Source organism: Cetorhinus maximus, chromosome 18 (assembly GCF_964194155.1).
Source record: "Cetorhinus maximus chromosome 18, sCetMax3.hap1.1, whole genome shotgun sequence".
NCBI lineage: Eukaryota > Metazoa > Chordata > Chondrichthyes > Lamniformes > Cetorhinidae > Cetorhinus > Cetorhinus maximus.
The window spans coordinates 15,619,563-15,641,984 of record NC_135896.1 but is presented as its reverse complement, the minus strand read 5'-3'; the positions used below and the strand labels follow the sequence as shown (position 1 = coordinate 15,641,984).

The 22,422-nt window shown below is 47.6% G+C and overlaps 1 protein-coding gene across 2 annotated transcripts in view; it reads left to right on the top strand.

Annotated features, from left to right (window-relative positions):
* The window catches only part of fbln5 (fibulin 5), a 93,637-nt gene that overhangs the window by 10,677 nt on the left and 60,538 nt on the right, over window positions 1-22,422 (top strand). Inside the window, exons 2-4 of one of the 2 annotated variants that reach the window (XM_078562159.1) lie at window positions 15,816-15,897; window positions 18,415-18,460; window positions 19,514-19,780. In XM_078562159.1, the coding sequence (XP_078418285.1) occupies window positions 15,817-15,897; window positions 18,415-18,460; window positions 19,514-19,780 (394 nt within the window). In that variant the 5' untranslated portion in view covers window position 15,816. Of the gene's footprint in view, window positions 1-15,815; window positions 15,898-18,411; window positions 18,461-19,513; window positions 19,781-22,422 lie in introns of both variants that reach the window. The other variant, XM_078562158.1, reaches the window with a different exon arrangement.

The window sequence follows — 22,422 nt, the reverse complement described above, 5'->3', positions numbered from 1 at the left end:
TGTGAGAGAATTCAAGTGGCAAATGCCATTTTCTTTATTTTAGCTATTCTGTACAGTATGGACCATTAATCCGGAGTAACAATCTGGCAATTTGTGAATTTGAATTCAGTTAATTAACTAAATCTGTAATAAACAGTTACTATTGGTAATGGTTACCATGAAGCTTCATAGAGTTATTACAGTGCAGAAGCAGGCCATTTGGCCCATCAAGTCCATGCTTGTTTGTAATGGTTCAACTATCTTTACCCTCCCAGCAAGGTCAATTTATTCAGTCAAATTTATTGTTCATCTTAATCCTTGACTGGGAGTGATTTGCAATTATTAAAAGAGCTTAGTCAGTTATATTAGCTATAGACTTGGTCATAAAATAAAATGTCTTCCCTCCTATGAGTATTTAGGCTAAACAAAGATAACTCAGAATAAAATATACTTAGTCGGTATATTATAGCAGATTAAACTCTTCTGAGTTGACCACTCTCAGTACATAGAATTCCCCATTTAAGAATTCTGGAGAAGTTAGGGTCCTGAGGTATAAAGAGTGAGTCTGCAACTTTTATAATGATTACTTAATTGTATTTTATTATAAGAATAAATTCCATGTCACATTACAGTAATGGTTACAATATTTCAAAGTGTAAAATATTTAAAATAATCAAATCCACCTAATGTACAGATGCAGGATATGAAATCAACCTAAAAATAAATGCAGGAGATTCAAATCCACCTAAAAATAAATGCAGGATATTCAAACAAATAATACACTAAGTTTATACTCAGAATTAAAGTATAAAGCATAGTTTTGTCTTGTCTCAGCTTTGAGGAGATCTTATTATTCTCTGCTTGGTCAGTGATTGCGAAGTCTGACACTGATGCTTAACTAGAGGTCAAATTTAAAGAAAATCTTTTGCTTTGAGAATAAAATAACCATTGAGGTTTTCAGCTTCCCTTTGAATCTTCTGTCAATTCTTGAGGGTCAATCAATGAGTGTGCATGTGTGTGTGTATATGTGTGTGTATATGTGTGCGTGTGTGTGTGTGTATATGTGTGCGTGTGTGTGCAGGTGTTTTCCCAACTTGTAATGAGCAGTCTCAAGGCTAGCTACATCTTTCTGTGTTTTGTGTAAAGTTGTTTTTTTCTTTGCTCTCCTGCTCTTGGCAAATATTCAAATTCTTCATTAATTGGGTTAAATTCTTAACAAGCTCACTGTAGAGCAATCCAGTTAGTACTAGTGACCCAGTCTATCCCTGTGGCCCTGCAAGTTTATTTCCCTCAAGTGGCCATCCAATTTCCTTTTGAAATCATTGATTGCCTCCACTTGCACTACTCTCGTGGGTGGAGAGTTCTAGGTCATTCGCTGTGTGAAAAAAAAGCACTTCCTTACATCCCTCCTGTATCTCTTGCCCAAAACCTTAAAACTGTCTTCTAGTCATTGTACCATCAGCTAATGGAAACAGCTTTTCTTTGTCTACCTTATCTAAACCTGTCATAATCTTGTACACTCTATCAAATCTTCCCTCAATCTTCTTTATCCCAAGGAGAATAGCCCCAGCTTCTCCACCTAGCCTTGTTGTTAATTTCCCTCATCCCTGGAACCATTCGGGTACATCCGATTGTCATTAAAAATGCAACTGGTTCATTAGCACCGTCAATGTATTAGTAAAACTCTTGCCTATTTCTGGGAGGCCTAGCACTGAGTTAAAGCTCTCCCCCTACAAATCCACAGCGATGACAGTTGTTTTGTTTTACAATTTTTATCTCTCCGCCGTTACATTTTCAACAAAAAAATCATTAGCAGCAAGATTAAATTTGGACCCCTATCTCTTGTGATTTGATGCTGTTTTATTAGCACAAGATTTTGGTCAATCAAATGCAAAAAAAAAATTGAATATACAAAGTAGGATGAAAAGGTGTGAGGCCTGAAATATAATAAGCAGGATCGGAACATAGACCTATAGTTTTTTTTATAGTATCTGTTAATCTTCTCTGGCACAGTCTAACACACAGTTAACTTTACCAATAAAACTATTAATTTTAATTTCTGAAGTCATTACTGTTGTAAACTGCAACTTAGTATATTTTAGTTCTTTCCTGTTACAATAAAAGAGATGATATGCTGGACACATTTTCAGTCCAACTCCTTGGGCTGCATTTTATGTGCTCCAGGGGGGCATGTTCCCACGGAGGAGGGTAGGTAAAATGGGGTGGGTGGGGGCAGGGGAATGTAAAATGGACTGGGCACCCATCCCACCACCTTCCCACCCACCCTGAGCTCACCATCATAATACGGGTGTGAGGGGCCGGGCAGGTGCTGAAATTGACAGCCTGCCCACCATATTTAAATGAATAATTAAGGGTCAATTAGGCTTGTTATCAACTCAATTGATGCTGATAATGTACTGCCCACGTATAAAGTGTTTGGGACAGGTGTGGGAAACCCGATTTTTCACCTCAAATGGTTAAAGGGTGGGAACGAAGGGACGGGGTGGGGGCTGCCCCTTGCTGATTGCAGGGCAGCACCTCCTTAGGTTGAATCCCCGCTTCCTTCCTACCCACTTCCTCCCTTAAACCCACCCCCACCAGTGCCCCTCTCCCTAACCCACCCAAACCATCCCAGCCCTAGAACCTGGACTTACCTGCTCAGGGGATCCAAGACCTTGGGGTCTTTTCTTCTCCAGCCATCCCAGAAGCAGCCATTAGACACCTTCCTGGTGCTGCCAGCCAATCAGATTGGCAGAGGGTGGGTCTTCTGCCTCAATGAGGGGCAGAAGCCCCACTCGACCCTCATTAATCAGTCTTTATGGCTGTGAGTTGGGTCACTGTGGAGCATGTCAGCTCCATGCCAACATGGTTTCCAGAGGAGGACAGAAGAGATTCGGCCCATTGACTTTGTTTGGGGCTGTATTGGAACTATCAGCACTTTTTCAGCTGATGGTCAATAGTTTCCTAGGTTGTGCATGTTTTTTTCCCTTTATTCTTTCATGAGATGTGGGTGTCACTGGCAAGACCAGCATTTGTTGCCCATCCCTTATTGCTATTTCAGCAGGCAGTTAACAGTCAATCACCTTGCTGTGGGTCTTGAGTCACATGTAGGCCAGACCAGGTAAGGATGACAGATTTCATTTCCTAAAGGGGAATTAGTGAACCAGATAGGTTTTTACAACAATCAATGATAATTGTCATGGTCACTATCACTGAAACTAGCTTTATTTTCCAGATTTATTAATTGAATTTAAGTTACCATGGTAGGATTTGAACACATATCCCCAGAGCATTAGACTGGGCTTCTGGATTACTAGTCCCGTGTCATGACCACTATGCTGTGTCCCCTGGAGATTGTATTGGTTTTATCAGAGAAAGGGCATTTGTGACATCAACTATTTGCAGATTTTTAAAAAAATGTTAATTGAAATGATAGATATGTGAGTCCTCCAGTTTGGAACTCATACTGTGAGTTCCAAACTGGAGGACAGGGGATTAAGGTTAACAAACAACTCTCAAGTAGTGCAGGGAGGAGCAGGGAATTGCAAAGAGACATTGGCAGAGTATGTGAATGAATTAAGCAATGCAAATGGAGTGTTCATTATGGCAAATGTGAGGTCATTTGCTTTGGATTCAAGAAAGATAAATCATAGTAGTTTCTAAATGGTGAGACACTCGGGTGTATAGAGGAGCAAAGGACACAAATCATTGAAAGCTAGTTGACAGGTACAAAAATAAATTTAAAAGATTAATGGAATTTGGTCTTTATCTCAAAGTGTGGAGTGGGGTGGGTGGGCAAGGGGGATGACGGAATATAAATGGCAGGAAGTTATGCTTTAGGTGTATAATGCCTTGGCCAGATCCCATCGGGAGAACTGCATTCAACTGTGGGCATGAAGGACAGGAAGGATATATTAACCTTGTGGGGAGTGCAGCACTGATTCACCAGAATGATACTGGGGCTTAGAGGGCTGCAGTGTAAGGATAGACTGCAAGAACTTGGCCTTCTCAGTTTTTTAGATTCAACACCCTTATGCAACTTTGATATGATCACAATGTCAGGAATGAGATCAACTGAGCTGATTGCGTGTTCCTCAGGCAACATTGATTCAATAAAAATGCTTAGACCGCCAATTTGTGTTTGCAGTGGCCACCCGCCATTATTCACATGTTTACTTACCTCTCTGTCAGTTTCTGTGGGAGAAAAAGCATTTAAGAATTTTTATTAAATTACCCCAGGAAACATTTAGAGTAAATTACTGTAACTAAACAATTACCGCTGCCTTGTTCCATGAACCTGCCTCATGCCGATAAGTATCTTAATACTCAAATTCATTCTCATAATTACCTCCTATTTATTTCCCACTTTTTAGGCAATCCTAAATCACCCAATTGGCATGTTATCAAATAAGCTTGCTTGCTATAAATACGTGACATCCTTTATAGCAATAAATTGTGCCCTGTCCTGTAGCTATCTCAGTGCATCGTGAATCCCAGGGCTTTATCTATCTGGCTGAACTTTAATTCATGCTGATATCCTTGACCAGTTCATGCTGACCGGTGGCCTTCAAAATGCTATTTTATGGGCTGAATCTTACCTATGTCAGGCGGGCTGGGTGGGAGTGTGTGGGGGTGGGCATGGAGGCGATTGGCTGCGTGCCACATTTTACATGGGCGGGCCAATTAAGGCCCGCCCAGCGTAATACGCGGCCAGTAGCGCTCAGCGCTACCTGTGTGGGCTGATGGAGGAGGGAGAGTCGGGATCTGCGCTCTTTCACGCATGTGTACGAAAGGACGCAGCAATCTCTCTGAGGCACAGAGCTGCCTCAGGGAGATTAAGAAGATAATGAAAATTTTCAATAAATGACCTAAAAAGTTATTTAAACATGTCCCCTCATGTGACAGTGTCACATGAGCTGGGACATGTTTGTGCATCTCTCAAAATTTATTTAATTATTTTACTAAACCTTCAGGGAACCTCATTCCACATGAGGATGAGGTTTCCTGAAAAACGCGAAGGTCGCTTGGGCTCTTTGCCTGCCCGCCAACCTTAAGGTTGGACGGGCAGCGCTGTTAACAACATCAATGACTTTTTTAATGGCCTTAATAGGCCTTTGACAGTTCGGTGGGCATGCAGCCGCCTCCATTGTGCACCTGCCGAACGCAATATTGAAATGACGCACTATGACGTCGGGATGCGCGCCCGATGACATCACGCATCATTTTACATGTCGGTGTGTTGGGCCCTCCCCCACACGTCAATGGCAATATTCTGCCCTATCTGTTGCCGATTTACCTTGCCAGATAAATATTCCAAGTGTTTCTGTCACATCCTGGGTAACAGTTTTGGAATCTGATCAGGAAGGGAAAGGTCTCTTTTCACACAGTTTAAAAATGAGAAGGTCGTTTCCATCCTTTAGCTAGGACAACTGGACAAATCATTAAAAAATCGACTGAAGTTGTAGAACATCTGACCAAGTGATGCAATGTTTTTTTTTTGTAAAAATATACTTTATTCATAAAATATCTTCAATCACATTCCAAACCATTTCAAAAACAACATTACAAGGGTACAATCCAGGTTAAACTTTTACAAAATGTATCACCAGGTGCATCAGTACAAACAATATTACAATCATTTACAGCCTTTCATTTTGATCTGTACAGCCCGAGGGGCTCTAAACAGTTCCCAGTCTCTCGGTGCGCTGTGGTAGAAAGGTCTTAGACAGCGACCCTTCCCCATTGCGCCTTTGCGGCAGCTGCCCCAAGCTTTAGTGCGTCCCTCAGCACGTAGTCCTGGACTTTGGATTGTGCCAGTCCGCAACAATCGGTCGGGGACAACTCTTTGTGCTGGAAGACCAACAAGTTTCGGGCAGACCAAAGCGCGTCTTTCACCGAGTTGATGATCCTCCAGCTGCAGTTGATGTTTGTCTCGGTGTGTGTCCCTGGGAACAGCCCGTAGAGCACAGAGTCCTGTGTCACAGAACTGCTCGGGATGAACCTCGACAGCAACCACTGCATCTCTCTCCAGACTTTCTTTGCAAAGGCACAATCCACAAGGAGGTGAACAACGGTCTCTTCCCCACCACAGCCACCTCGAGGGCAACGTGCAGAGGGGGTGAGCCTCCTGGCGTGTAGGAAGGATCTGACGGGGAGGGCCTTTCTCACCACCAGCCAAGCTACGTCTTGGTGCTTGTTGGAAAGTTCTGGCGATGAGGCATTCTGCCAAATGACTTTGACAGTCTGCTCGGGGAACCATCCCACAGGGTCCACCCTCTCCTTTTCCCTCAGGGCCTCTAGGACGTTACGTGCTGACCACTGCCTGATGGACTTGTGGTCAAAGGTGTTTTTCTGCATAAATTTTTCCACCAGGGACAGGTGGTACGGCACGGTCCAACTACTTGGAGCGTTCCGCGGCAGCGTGGCCAGACCCATCCTTCGCAACACCGGGGACAGGTAGAACCTCAGCACGTAGTGACACTTGGTGTTTGCGTACTGAGGGTCTACGCACCGCTTGATGCAGCCACACACAAAGGTGGCCATCAGTATGAGGGCGATGTTGGGCACGTTTTTTCCCCCTTTATCTAGAGGCTTGTACATCGCGTCCCTGCGGACACGATCCATTTTCGACCTCCAGATAAAGCGGAAGATGGCTCGAGTGATCGCCATCGCGCAGGAGTCTGGAATGGGCCAGACCTGCGCCACGTACAGCAACAGTACCTCACACCTGATGACCAGGTTCTTTCCCGCAATGGAGAGGGAGCGTCGCTCCCACATGCCCAGTTTCCTTTTCACCATAGCCACTCGCTCCTTCCAGTTTCTAACGCATGCCCCGGTCCCTCCGAACCATATCCCCAGCACCTTCAGGCCGTCAGCCCTGACAGTGAAGGGGACAAAGGATCGGTCGGCCCAGTTCCCAAAGAACATGGCCTCGCTCTTCCCACGATTTACCTTGGCTCCCGAGGCCAGTTCGAACTGGTCGCAGATGTGCATCAGTCTGCGCACCGACAGCGGATCCGAGCAGAAGACGGCGACGTCGTCCATGTACAGGGAGGCTTTTACCTGAGTGCCTCCACTGCCTGGGATCGTCACTCCTCCTATGCCCGGATCCTTCCTGATGGACTCGGCAAAGGGTTCTATGCAACACACGAAAAGGACAGGCGAGAGAGGACAGCCCTGCCTGACTCCAGATTTAATCGGAAAGCTATCTGTTTCCCACCCATTGATTGAGACTGCGCTACTGATGTTAGTGTAGAGCAGTTGGATCCAATTTCGAATTCCCTCCCCAAACCCCATTTTGGAGAGCACATCCCCCATGTAGGTGTGCGATATTCTGTCAAAGGCCTTCTCCTGATTTTTTTTTTTTTTGTAAAAAAATACTTTATTCATAAAAATCTTCAATCACATTCAAAACCATTTCAAAAACAACATTACAAGGGTACAATCCAGGTTAAACTTTTACAAAATGTATCACCAGGTGCATCAGTACAAACAATATTACAATCATTTACAGCCTTTCATTTTAATCTGTACAGCCCGAGGGGCTCTAAACAGTTCCCAGTCTCTCGGTGCGCTGTGGTAGAAAGGTCTTAGACAGCGACCCTTCCCCATTGCGCCTTTGCGGCAGCTGCCCCAAGCTTTAGTGCGTCCCTCAGCACGTAGTCCTGGACTTTGGATTGTGCCAGTCCGCAACAATCGGTCGGGGACAACTCTTTGTGCTGGAAGACCAACAAGTTTCGGGCAGACCAAAGCGCGTCTTTCACCGAGTTGATGATCCTCCAGCTGCAGTCGATGTTTGTCTCGGTGTGTGTCCCTGGGAACAGCCCGTAGAGCACAGAGTCCTGTGTCACAGAACTGCTCGGGATGAACCTCGACAGCAACCACTGCATCTCTCTCCAGACTTTCTTTGCAAAGGCACAATCCACAAGGAGGTGAACAACGGTCTCTTCCCCACCACAGCCACCTCGAGGGCATCGTGCAGAGGGGGTGAGACTCCTGGCGTGTAGGAAGGATCTGACGGGGAGGGCCTTTCTCACCACCAGCCAAGCTACGTCTTGGTGCTTGTTGGAAAGTTCTGGCGATGAGGCATTCTGCCAAATGACTTTGACAGTCTGCTCGGGGAACCATCCCACAGGGTCCACCCTCTCCTTATCCCTCAGGGCCTCTAGGACGTTACGTGCTGACCACTGCCTGATGGACTTGTGGTCAAAGGTGTTTTTCTGCATAAATTTTTCCACCAGGGACAGGTGGTACGGCACGGTCCAACTACTTGGAGCGTTCCGCGGCAGCGTGGCCAGACCCATCCTTCGCAACACCGGGGACAGGTAGAACCTCAGCACGTAGTGACACTTGGTGTTTGCGTACTGAGGGTCTACGCACCGCTTGATGCAGCCACACACAAAGGTGGCCATCAGTATGAGGGCGATGTTGGGCACGTTTTTTCCCCCTTTATCTAGAGGCTTGTACATCGCGTCCCTGCAGACACGATCCATTTTCGACCTCCAGATAAAGCGGAAGATGGCTCGAGTGATCGCCATCGCGCAGGAGTGTGGAATGGGCCAGACCTGCGCCACGTACAGCAACAGCGAGAGTACCTCACACCTGATGACCAGGTTCTTACCCGCAATGGAGAGGGAGCGTCGCTCCCACATGCCCAGTTTCCTTTTCACCATAGCCACTCGCTCCTTCCAGTTTCTAACGCATGCCCCGGTCCCTCCGAACCATATCCCCAGCACCTTCAGGCCGTCAGCCCTGACAGTGAAGGGGACAAAGGATCGGTCAGCCCACTTCCCAAAGAACATGGCCTCGCTCTTCCCACGATTTACCTTGGCTCCCGAGGCCAGTTCGAACTGGTCGCAGACGTGCATCAGTCTGCGCACCGACAGCGGATCCGAGCAGAAGACGGCGACGTCGTCCATGTACAGGGAGGCTTTTACCTGAGTGCCTCCACTGCCTGGGATCGTCACTCCTCTTATGCCCGGATCCTTCCTGATGGACTCGGCAAAGGGTTCTATGCAGCACACGAAAAGGACAGGCGAGAGAGGGCAGCCCTGCCTGACTCCAGATTTAATCGGAAAGCTATCTGTTTCCCACCCATTGATTGAGACTGCGCTACTGATGTTAGTGTAGAGCAGTTGGATCCAATTTCGAATTCCCTCCCCAAAGCCCATTTTGGAGAGCACATCCCCCATGTAGGTGTGCGATATTCTGTCAAAGGCCTTCTCCTGATCCAAGCTGATGAGGCAGGTATCCACACCCCTGTCCTGTACATAGGCAATCGTATCCCTGAGCAGCGCCAGGCTGTCAGAGATCTTCCTGCCTGGCACAGAGCAGGTCTGGTCAGGGTGAATCACCAATTCCAGAGCGGATTTGACCCGGTTGGCGATGACCTTGGACAGAATCTTATAGTCCACATTCAACAGTGAAATGGGTCGCCAATTTCTAATTTCCTCCCTTTCCCCCTTGTGCTTGTAGATGAGGGTGATGATGCCTTTCCTCATGGATTCTGACATGCTGCCGGCCAGGAGCATACTCTCGTACACTTCTAGCAGGTCTGGGCCGATCAAGTCCCACAGAGCCGAATACAACTCCGCCGGCAGGCCGTCGCTTCCGGGGGTTTTACTCTTCTCGAAGGACTCGAGGGCCTTAGTCAGTTCGTCAGGAGTTAGCGGTTTGTCTAGGCTCTCCCGCGTACTGTGGTCTAGGACCTCCGTGATAGAGGACAGGAAGGACTGGGAGGCCGTGCTGTCCGTGGGCTTCACGTCATACAGTCCGGCATAAAAGGATTTGCTGATCCTCAGAATGTCGGACCGTGATGACTTTACTGAGCCGTCTTCTTCCTTCAGGCTGCTGATCACAGAGCGCTCTCTGTGTACCTTTTGGAAGAAGAAACGTGAGCACGTCTCATCCTGCTCCACGGAGCGGACTCTGGAACGGAAGATGATCTTGGAGGCCTCCGAGGCAAAGTGCGAGGCTTGCTGGCCCTTCACCTCTTGGAGCTCCTCCTTGACATCGACCCCCATCGACTGCAGCCGGAGCAGATTCTGCATCTTTTCCTGGAGTCGGGACATTTCCCTCTGTTCCTTTCTAGCTTTCTGGGTGCCTTTGAGGATGAAAAACCTCTTGATGCTTCCCTTGATCACTTCCCACCAGTGTGTCAGGGACTCAAAGAGGGGTTTCACGGTTCTCCAACCTTTGTAATCCCTCTTGAGCTCCTCAATGTTCTCTGGGGTCAGCAGTTGCACATTTAGCTTCCATGCCCCCCTGCCCACCCTCAGGTCTTCCTCCAAGTGGCAGTCCGCCAGTAGGAGGCAGTGGTCAGAGAAGAACACCGGCTTGACCTCGGTGGATCTGACTGTGAATGCACGGGACACAAACAGGAAGTCTATCCTGGAACGAATGGACCCGTCTGGCCGCGACCAGGTGTATCTACGCTGCGCTCCGTCTGCAGGGTTGCTGAAGACGTCGTGCAGCTTGGCATCCTTAACTGTTTCCATCAGGGATCTGGACGTAGCGTCCAATCTGCTTCCGGCCCTGCCGGATCGTCCAGCCGCATCGATGATGCAGTTGAAGTCCCCGCCCAGAATGACCGGCCTGGAGGTCGCCAGCAGCAGTGGGAGCTGCTGAAAAACCTCCAGCCGCTCAGCCCCTTGTGCCGGGCCGAACACGTTAATTAACCGGAGTGGAGCGTTCTTGTACATTACGTCTGCTACCAGGAGTCGCCCGCCCACCACCTCCTTGACCTCGGAGACGGTGAAGTTGCCTCCCCGCAGCAGAATACCCAGGCCGGAGGAACGAGAGTCGTTTCCGCCCGACCAGATCGATGGCCCGTGGGACCACCATCGTGACCATTGCCTGTAGGAGCTGAGGTGCGGTATCGCACACTCCTGCAGAAACAACAGGTCAGCTTTGACCTTGGCTAGGTAGTCCAAGGTCGCAACACATCGCGTAGTAGATTTAATGCTACGCACATTTATGGATACAATCTTTAAACCCATATTAAAGCATTTATTCTCCTACCAAACCCACTGTCTCTGAGAGTCCCAGACCTTTAGTCTGCTCCTTCATACCCGTAGTGAGCTCAAATTCCTTCACTTTGGATGGGCTGAGGTAGATCTCCTTGGCCGTGTTCTGCTCCAGTGGCATCTGGAGGTTCACGTAGTGAGCGGATTTTGAGATGACCTTTGCTGGAGAAGCTTCTCCAAAACTCACCCCCTCTGGGGGGTTGCTGTTCCCGGCTTCCTGGAGCTGGGGTGCGATGATTGCCTCACTGCTCCCAGATTCCAGGGGCTGTGGTGCACTGGCCTCCTCAGGTTGCAGGCAAAGTTGGGGTGCGTTGGTCTCCTTGTTGTCTCCAATTTTCTGGAGCTCGGGTGTCTCGTCCTCCAACGCCCTGGAGCTTTGCCGCCTCTTCTGTCGGTGCCGCTCTGGCACTTCCTCATCCGAAGAGCTGCTGCCCTTGTCATCCGTGTCGGATGGGAGACGCCTCTTGCCGCTTCTCTGGGAAACGCCTTTGCTTCTTCTTCGCTCCCTCTTACTTTTCTTGTTCTTCACCGTCCGCCACTCCCCCTGCTGCTTTTCCACTGCTGCCTCCTCCTCCATTGATTCGCTGTCCTGAGGACTGGAAGGTTCAGGGGGTGGTGCTGTTGATTGGCTCTCTGTTGCCTCAATCTCTTTCTCCACCTTGTCTCTCTCTGTGTCCTCCTTTGTCCCGTTGAGCTCCCTGGGGGCCTTGGTGGTTGGAGTGACACGGAACATTTCTTCTGCTTCCCCGTGGTCGGCTTTGGCTGCCTGTGCGTAAGTACGGCAGCGTTTGGGGCAGGTCCTGTAGAGGTGACTTGCCTCGCCACACAGGTTGCAGCACTTGGCCTGTTTGCAGTCTTTTGTCTGGTGCCCTTCCTGTTTGCAGATCTTGCAGAGGGAGGCGCTGCAGTTGGCCGCCACATGACCAGCCTTGCCGCATGAGCGACAATGCTTGGGTTGCCCAGCGTAGACCAGGTAGCCACGGTTTCCCCCGATTGCGAAACTGGAAGGAGGGTGGAAAATGGCTCCCTTACCATCGGTCTTTAGCGTGACCTTAAACAGGCGTTTGCCTGTCCAGATCCCCAAGTCGTCTCGAATCTCGGTGCCGCTCCCCACCTTATCGAAGTACCTGGTGAGGAAGGTGACCACGTCGGCGACAGGGACGAAGGGGTTGTACACATGCACCATCACCTCACGTTCCCGTTGCAACGGCAGAGAAAAGTGCGGCTCCGCCGTCAGGATCTTCATCTCCGGCAGGTCTCTCTTCTCCTCGAACACCCTCAGGAGCCGGACGCAGTCTGCCACTTGCTTGAACGTCACGTCGAAATAACCACCTTTGCGGGAGTCGTGCAGGGTGAAGATCTCCGTAGCTTGGAAGCCGCACGCCTTCAACAGGATCCTCCTGGTGAAGAAGCCCCGATCCATAGGTGATCCTCCTTCGTCGCTGTGGTTCACCGTGACTCGGACGGTGATAGGTAACCCACGGTATGAATTCGGATTGCGATTGGTTTTCGCCCTTCCATCCCGACCTTGCCATGGCAGGACCATGGTGTCGCTCCTGCAACACTTGATCTTAGCCAAGAGGCCGAGAAGCGATCAAAGGCCTTCTCCTGATTGGCCGGAGTCACCTTAGTTCAGTTAGTAGCCCTCCTGTGCCTGACTCAGAAGGTTCTCGGGTCAAGTCCCAGCCTAGACACTTCAGTGCCGTAGTGAGGGAACCCTGCACTGTCACAGGTCCAGTCCATCAATGTGATGTTAAATTAGGGTCCCATCTGCCTACCGAGTTGCTCAAGTGGGCGTTCAAGATCCAGTGGCACTATTTAGAGAGAAGGGAGCTGCTTCAAATAGCATTTCTAAAAAGAAGTTACATGGGCCGGAATTTTCCAGCCCCATTGCTGTCGGGCGTCATGGTGGGCGAGGCGGGGGGGGACAAAATGGTGAGAAGGCCAAAAATTGGTTTCACACTGTCGTGAAACCAGTTTGCAATCATCCGCCCTGCCTGTCAATGGCTGAATGCGTTTCCCACTGCCGCATGTCAGGAATCTAATTTCAATACTTTAGCATCTCATTATAAGTCCTGCTCGCCAGAATTGTCACCCCACACTGGATCATCTGGGCTGATTGTACGCCAACGTCTTTCACAAATGTACATGAGAGACATGTGCCTGGTGAGCTGCACTTCGCTTAAGACTTCGAGGTTTGTTTGCCCACCTTGCTTCGGGCAGCGCTCATAGTCATTAGCGCCAGGCTTCGCAGGCAGCGCCACATCACTTTTAGGGAGGCTCACAGGCAGGTCTCTACCTATCAGACTAGCCGTAAGGCTGGGGTGGCTTTTCAATGGCTGCAGGGCTAGGGCTTGCTTGGGGAAGGGGAAGAAGTGGCCTCAGGCAAGGGAAAAGGCTGCAGGGCGGGGTCTCTACTGGAGAAAGGGGCTATCCCAGGGTAGGGGCACATCTTGATCTGTGCAAGTGGCCTCAGGATGGTGAGGTCTGAGGAGGCAGTTTGCAGAGCAGATGAGGCCAGATGGAAATGTGGGTGTGAGAGAGAGAGAGTGGTGATGTCCCTTGAGTTGGCAGTGAGTGAGACGCCAGTGATTGTCTGATGGGCTTGTGAGTGTGTGAGTTTAAAGTGATAAGATGGTTATTTTACCCTGGTGGAACCGATGAGATTTCATCCGTTTTCTGCACTGGATGGCCGACCTCTTGTGTGCAGCATTGGCACTGACCAGCTGTGCCACTGCCTCCCAAGCCAGAGTGGTGAGACTGTTGGGCCTCCTGAAGCCAAAGCAGGAGTAAAGGGCATTGCATCGGGCCTCCACGGCATCCAGAAGGCATCAGAGGGATGCGTCACTGAATTGGGGGGGGCTGCACTCTTCTTGGCTTTTGGGGCCATGTCTTCAACGGAACAGTCCTGTGCTGCAAGCGTTGAGAAGTGTGCGCACAGCAGTTTATACATGGCGCCCTGTGCGAGGAAGAAGCGAGGTAACAGCGTGGTGAGAAAATTGGAGGCCACCCGCCAGCGAGATGGCATTTTTCCTGTGGCTGCATAATTAATGAGGTGGGATTGCGAAGATACAGCGCAAAAACCAGCCAACGCGGCCGGTGGGTAAAATGACTTTTCTCCTGCCCACTACCCCACTTTGTGCAAATCTGGGATGATTCTGCCCATGGCCATTCAAATCACGGCTGTTTGTGTGATCTTCCTGTGCCCCAAACGACTGTAATTCTACTGCCACAATGTGATTTATCATTAAGATTTCTTGGTGAGAGATGTCATAAATGCAAGTTTTTTGGGTTATTTTTAAAATCCAAATGCTGATGGGTTTGCGGGTAGAATATCGTGCATTGCAAGAGTTGTGAGGGCCGCTTTTCCTGTCAGGAGAGGGGGGCCCAACGGGCATCTAATAAGTGCTGCACACCTGAGGTCCAATGTGGTTCTTTTATCTTTAAATCTCTTTATGACACACTTGTACTGCTGAATGACAGAAACTCAGCAGCATTGCAGATGCTCAGTGCCTCAGAAGCAATCAAGATAGATAATATATACAATGCTTGCTTGTTGTCTTATCACCTGAATACACTGTCCTAACATAGCCTGGTTTATTCAACATCTGCCATCACTTATCCATGAAGCAGCTGGGTGGGGATGACGCTTAGAATCATTCTGGGGAAATGAATGAAGATGGGCTGAATGGCCATCTTACCTATCTTCTAAGCTCTGGAATTCCCTCCTCAAGCCTCTTTACCTCCTTCTCTTCCTTTACGATGCTCCTTAAACCTACCATTTAGCAAGCTTTTGTTTAATATCTCCTAATATCTCCTTTTTTAAATTTGTTCATGGAATGTGAGCATCATTGATAAGCCCAGAACTTATTGCCCATCCCACATTGCCCTTGAGAAGATGGTGGTGAGCTGCTGCAGTTCATGTGGTATAGGTACACCTACAGTGTTGACACATTTGCTGTTCTTGTTCTTCTAGGAGGTGGTAGGGATTGTAGATTTGGAAGGTGCTAAAAGCTTTGGTGGGTTGCTACAGTGTATCTTGTAGATGGTACATGCTGTTGCCACTGTGCATTGATGCTGAAGGGATTGAATGTTTAAGGTAGTGAATAGGGTCCTGGATGGTGTTGATCTCCTTGAGTATTCCAAGTGGAGAGTATTCCATCCCACTCCTGACATGTGCCCTGCAAAAGGTGGACAGGCTTTGGGGAGTCAGGAGGTGAGTTACTCGCCACACAATTCCAAGTCTCTGACCTGCCGCAGTATTTATAAGGCTGGTCCAGTTAAGTGGCTGGCCAATGGTATGCCCAAGCTGTTGATGGTGGGCATTAGATGATGGCAACACTTTGAACATTAAGGGGGGATGGTTAGATTCTCTCTTGTTGGAGATAATCATTGCCTGACACTTGTGTGGCATGATTGTGGCTTGGTTTATGATAATGTTTATGAAGCACCTTGAGACATTTAAGTTAAAGGTGCTATATAAATGCTGTTGTTCTGAGCTCGTGAACTAGAAAACCACACAGTCCAACAGGAAAAGGACACTGGCCTTCAGTGCCTGTGTGATAAACAGTTAAGTATCTGAACTTATAAATCTTGTAAAATTTTAGAGCCCATGAGATATCCTGTATTTTTGCTCCAATTATAGCAAAAGCTATAAGGGCCATTGGAGAGTATTGAAACCATTCTTTAATTCTGGAGGGTTGTGCATGGAAGTATGTATGTGATGGGAATGAATGAGCAAAGAAATGAATGAATGGTTGAATTCCCATTGCAATGCATCATTTGTTTTCTCTTTATTGGTTCTGTTTGCAGGATGCTGACCGTGTTGCTACTGATGGTGCTGCTGATCCAAGATGGGGGCGCACAGGAGGTTGATTCAGCTGTGTCATTTACGGTAATTACCACTGAGAAATTTTAGAAAGGTGTTTTTACAACAGACTGAATGAAGTGTACATAATTTAGAAAAAATAGATTCTTAGCCAATGGAAGGAATGAAGGGCTGATCTTGTTCTGTTGGAATGAGGATGGAAGTGCTCATGTGTGAATAGCTGATATAGGTCAAAAACAAAAAATATCAATTTTTGGAAGAATACAGCATTGGGAATCAACGATAGCATTCACAGGCACTTTAAGGACTGGAATTTTAGGCATAGCTGGGGTCAGAGGTGGGAGGTGTGCTGGAGGTTCGGCGATGGTAGCGACGTTGGGGGCCAGCAGTCGGAGTAGTGATAGGGGTCAGAAGTGGGAGCAATGTTTGGGGTCAGAGGTGAGGGAATCTCTGGGTGTCAGAGGCTTGTCCTCCTGGACAGACACAGACTTCTGGCATCACCTGAGCTTGAAGGAAGCTTCAGGTGATTGAAGTTTCCACTTATTAATTTGTATTTATGCTGGATGTCAGTGGTGACAGCACTGCTAAGGGTCAGAGATGGGAGCATTGCTGGGGGTCAGAGGTGGGAACAGTGCTGGGGGTCAGAGGTGGGAACAGTGCTGGGGGTCAGAGGTGGGAACAGTTCTGGGGGTCAGAGGTGGGAACAGTGCTGGGGGTCAGAGGTGGGAACAGTGCTGGGGGTCAGAGCTGGGGGCAATGCTGGGGGCGGTCAGAGGTGGGAGCATTGCTGGGGGTCAGAGCTGGGAGCAGTGCTGGGGGATCAGAGGTAGGAACAGTGATGGGGGTCAGAGGTGGGAACAGTGCTGGAGGTCAGAGGTGAGTGCAGTGCTGGGGGTCAGAGGTGGGAGCATTGCTGGGGGGGTCAGAGGTAGGAACAATGATGGGGGTCAGAGGTGGGAACAGTACTGGGGGTCAGATGTGGGAGCAGTGCTGGGGGTCAGAGCTGGGAGCAGTGCTGGGGAGGTCAGAGGTAGGAACAATGATGGAGGTCAGAGGTGGGAACAGTGCTGGGGGTCAGATGTGGGAGCAGTGCTGGGGGTCAGAGGTGGGAACAGTGCTGGGGGTCAGATGTAGGAGCAGTGCTGGGGGTCAGAGGTGGGAGCAGTGCTGGGGGGGTCAGAGGTAGGAACAATGATGGAGGTCAGAGGTGGGAACAGTGCTGGGGGTCAGAGGTGGGAGCAGTGCTGGGGGTCAGAGGTGGGAGCAGTGCTGGGGGTCAGATGTGGGAGCAGTGCTGGGGGTCAGAGGTGGGAACAGTGCTGGGGGTCAGATGTGGGAGCAATGCTTGGGGCTGGGTCAGAGCTGAGAGAAGTTTTTACTTTAGTCTGCAAATGTAATCCATTGGATCATGACTGCGACATGCTTGTTGTCTTGTGAAAGACAAATGGTTGGCATTTATGTAGAAATATTTAAAACTTTGTAAGGATTGTGAGGGTAAATAGTTAAAGATCATTTTTGGTGGTTGGTGTTGGGAAATCAGAACATGGTACACCAATAAACAGGCAATTAGTCAATTGGAACCAAGAAAGTATACCAAGGTGTGGAACTTCCAATTGCTAGAATTCACTTCACATTATATTCCAGTGTGCACTCATTTAACAAAGGCCCTAACCCATTTACAAGAAATGGATTAATGGCTACTTAGAAAAAATATACACAATAATGTAGTTTGAATGGGAGAGACTAGAACTAGTGGACAGAGTTTAAAAATAAGGGGTCTCCCGTTTAAGACGGGGATGGAGAAATGTTTTCTCTCAGATGGTCGTGAGCCTGTGGAACTCTCACCCCAGACAGCGGTGGAGGCAGGGTCATTGAATATTTTTAGGGCTGAGCGAGACAAATTCTTGATTGACAAGGGAGTCAAAGGGTATAGAGGGTAGGAAGGAAAGTGTATTGGAGGCCACAATCAAATCTTATTGAATGGTGGAGCAGGCTCGAGGGGCCAAATGGCCTACTCCTGCTCCTAATTCATATGTTCATATTGAATGTTAAACGTTTGTTTGTGATCTTGTAGTCAGTTCTATCTTAAAGGGTTAATTGGTGTCTGTCAAAATTGTGAAGGAGGAAGATGGATAAATAAGAAGTATCAGTGGTTTTTATTGGAGGGCAGCACATGCTTCAGCCTTATCCCTGGGGAAAATCCCTGGATGTTGTCACTATTTTGTGTTCCCCTGTTGGTATTTCCTGGCTCTTAGCTGTCTGGAGTGAGTAACCTTGCTAAGATACTGATGATTGTTATAGAAACATTGAGGCCCAAGCTGTCCTACCACACCGAATGATTGAAGCCGTGAATGCTAAACATTTCTTTTGCACAATTAAAATAAAAATTGGAAAACTACCACAAGCATAATTAAGACATGAAAAGCTGACCTACACCAGAATTATAGGAAAAATTTACCAGGGCTTGGGAATCAGGAAAAAAGTTACCTGATGAATACCGACAAATCAGCAAATGAAGATCCACTGCTTATTTTGATGTACGTTTAAATAAAGGGATTGTTTTGTGATGTTTATTTCCAGCAGTGCTCTGATGGATATCGGTTGGACCGTTCGACTGGACAATGTAAAGGTGAGACTTCTAGGTTACGCAGCATTTTATCACATCTCCAAACATCCCAAATGCCGCAATAAATATTATTGAAGTAAAGTGATTGTTGTTTTTTTTTTAAGCAAATGGGGCTACCATTTTAAGCGTAGCAAGATCCATCAAACATCATGAGATGAACGCGCAGTTAATTTGTCCTTTGTTCTATTGTTTAAAGGATAGAGGCATTTCATCAAGATATCCCAAAGTACTCTACAACCAATGAAGTGCTTTCGAAGTCACTGTTGTAATGCAGGGAAACAGAGTAATGTACCACAAAGAGTGGAGAGGTTCATGAGCAGATATTCCGTTTCAGTGATATTAGTTGACAAACACGAGGAGAACTCCACTGCTCTTTTTTAAATTGTTGAATAATGCCATGGAAATAGTGCTATGGGGTCTTTTACATCCACCCGAGAGGGCACTTGGGGTTTCAGATTAATGTTTCATCTGAAGAAAAAAGCACCTTTGGCAGTGCGGTGTACCCTCAGCACTACACTAAAGTGTCAGCCCGGATTATGTGCTGAAGTCCCAGAAATCAGGCTTGGAGACATCAAACTTTTGGTGTGCTGCTGCTAAGCCAAGGCTGACACCTTGATGAAGGAACGTGTGCCAGCACATTTGCAGCACTCTCTGCTCTTCAAATATTGTCATGGAATTTTTAACCTCCATCCAAACCAGGAAAAAAAGATCTTGATTTAACTTCACAACCACTGACAGTGCAGCACTTGTACCCATGATGCTGAAACCTTGCTGAGCATCACACCGTCTCTCTATTTTAGCACCAGATCTGTGTCACCACGATTCCAGATCACACTCTGCTGGTGGAATGATCCATTGATTGCCGTGCTTTTTATTAGGGAGGGAGAAGGATAGTCAAATCCCATTATGGCAACCACTCAGTGACTCAATAAGACAAAACTGCTGGTAGAAGAATCGCAAATGCTCAAGTGAGTTTATGTAGGCAAGTGGCCAACAAGGACAATGAGTAAAAGTCAAAGTGACCTCTCAATTGTTCTCTTTTTAAAATCTCCACAGATGTTAACGAGTGCCAAACCATCCCAGATGCCTGTAAAGGGGATATGAGATGTATCAATCACAATGGTGGATACTTGTGCTTGCCAAGGACTGCTGCACTTGTCCTGGCAAATGGACCATCCAACCCAACATACCCTGCATCTTCACCAACAGGGCGCTCTGAAACTTCAGTCTACCAACCAGCCGCAATACCCAGATATCCTGTTCCTTCGAGATCTCTGGTCTGTCGTTTTGGCTACACCCTAGATGATAATAACAACTGTGTGGGTACGTCATTGCTTTATTAATCAAGGGCTGCAAAATGAACTTGCTTACTTGCTCCCACCCAAACGATCCTGCTTTTTAAACCTGAAAAAAGTAGTATATTTTTGAAGGTTTTTTTAGCACCCTCTACTGTACTGGTAAGAATAACATTACAAAGCATAATACAGGAGCATGAATCATCTGGTACATACTCATATTCCTACTTAATGATGCAGGGAAAGGAAAAAAAGTGAAGACTGTTAAGTGGCTGAGCTCTAAACCCCAAAAATGGATTCAGCTCAGCAGGGGTTTTTGATACAGCTGTAAAAGAGATTCTGAGCTTTGTTTTGATAGAAAGTTTTATGAACTCCTAAGAAGATTGTTTTTTGAAGAGAGTTTTGAATGGGTGTTTGTTTATTTTGATAGTTTTATGACCACTTTAAGAGGATTATGGTATTTTCAAGCAGAGTTTGACTGGCTGTGCATTTGAATGACAGTTTTATGAGCTCCTGGGAGGATCAAGATATTTTAAAGAAGTTTCTGAATGGCTGTTTGTTTATTTCAACAGTTTTTTGAGCATCTCAAAGAATTCCCAATGTTATTATAACATACATGGGTTCTGTGCAAAGTGGATATTTGGTGAGTGGGCATGGTGGGATAAGGGGGCCATGGGAGAGGGGAGAATGGGGATATTAAGCGGCATGGGGAGAGGCATGGGAGCATGGAGGTGGCAGAGGGATAGGAGGTGGCATGAGGGCATGGAGGGGGCATGGAGGTGAGGGGGTGAGGCGTGAGGGCTAGGGTGCCTAACACTCATGTACAGAACTGGACCGATTGGAGGTGGGCCTTTTAATCTGTTCGCCTTAGCAACCGTCCACCTCTGCTCCCATCTTGGGCCTGCTTCGGGAGGTGGCTGCCCAACCCCAGCCGGTGCCCACCATGAAAATAGCGTGGACAGGCACTGCTGGGAAGGAGGTGGGATCGTGATGTCCAGAAATCTCCCAACTGGTGACTCCCACCTCAAAAAGGAAAATCCGGCCCTATAAATTCAGATACCAGGGCATGGGGGTTAAAATGAGAAAACTCAGAGTAAGGAGGGAGTATGTTAGGTAGAATATATTTGCCCGCAGAGTATGTGTGGGAGAAGTAACCAGGGAAGGCCATAAACAAGCCAATAGGCAACTTGATGCTTTCTGGAGAATGAGGGAATTGAAATGTAATGAGGTTAAGATTAGGTGAAGTTAAATTGAATTGCATACACCTGTTTGGTAATGGCTGTTTTCCTAACATCTATGGAGAAATATTTTCTGATCAGTGTTGCACTTGCCAATAGCCAGTGGGCTCTGATATGTTAGATTATTTGTATAACCACAGGGCTCTCTCTGTTACTGTTTCTTCTCCTGTGGGTGGGGGGCACCTACATTGGGAGTGTATCTAGAGACACCTCTCCTCCTACAGGTGCAGTGCATCTTAAGTTTGTTGTTCCTGTCAAGTGCCCTTCGGGAATCCGGAATAAAATCAACCGTTTGGACTCTTCAGCCTCGAAGGATAGTGAACGAATGGGGACTTTATTGAGGTGCTTAAAATAATGAATGGGACAGGAAAGGTTCATCCAGGTAAGGTAGAAATTGAATTGAGGGCTGATGTCAGGAAACACTTTTCCAAGCAAAGAATAATTAATACCTGGGATGGTTTTCCATATGGGACAGCAGAGGAAAATCTGGTGGTATTTCAGTGGGTGTTAGATACTGTGACAGTTGAGAAGAAACCCTAGGTTTCTCTGGGAGAATGTACTAGATGATCCATATTTCTTCCTCGTGTGTACTGATTTCTGTATAAAATGGTTACTAAGGGATTAACTTGCCTATTTTAACTAACCTTCCAGCAGATGGATTTCTTACCATGAGTAGCTATTACCATGTCATTACTTGATCAATTTTCTTTTTAACTGTTTAAATGTTAGTTATTTCTCATTCAATGGCCAAATTGACTTCTGCCTCTGAACAATCATTGATAAATTCCACCACCATTTTTCCCAATCTGCCCATTAGTAATGGCCCTTGAGTAGGTGTTGGTGAGCTACCTTGTTAAATACAACAGAAAGGCTTGCAGGAGCATATCAGAGGGCAGCTCTGAGTCAACCATATTGCCGTGGGTCTGGAGTCACTTATAGACCAGATTGGTTAAGGACAGCAGACTTCCTACTTGAAAGGACATTAGTGAACCAGATAGGCTTTTAATGATAATCCGCTGGTTTCATGTGGCAGAATTTTAAGCTGCCCTGCCGGTCAGTTTGTAGGTTGGTGGGGGTGAGTGTAAAATTCCTCGGATAGGCTTCCTGCTGGGTTCCTGCCCACCCCGCCCTCTCTTCAAGTTTATGCTGGGACAGGTGGGGCCTTGGCCGGCCGGCCCTTGCCCGAATTGAAGCCCCTTAAGAGGCCAATTATTGACCCCTTAAGGGCTGTTTCCTGCTCAGCCTCAATTATTAAGCTGACGGGAAGAGTTCACAGGTATGGGGGGAGCCCAAAAATAATCAGGTTCAGGTAGGAAGGGGCCTTCATCAGATGCCCCCTTTTAACATCGGGCGCACCCCACCTTACGATCTGGTTACCGCAGGACCTACCTTCCCACCCCACCCCACCCCACCCCACCCCACCCCACCCCCG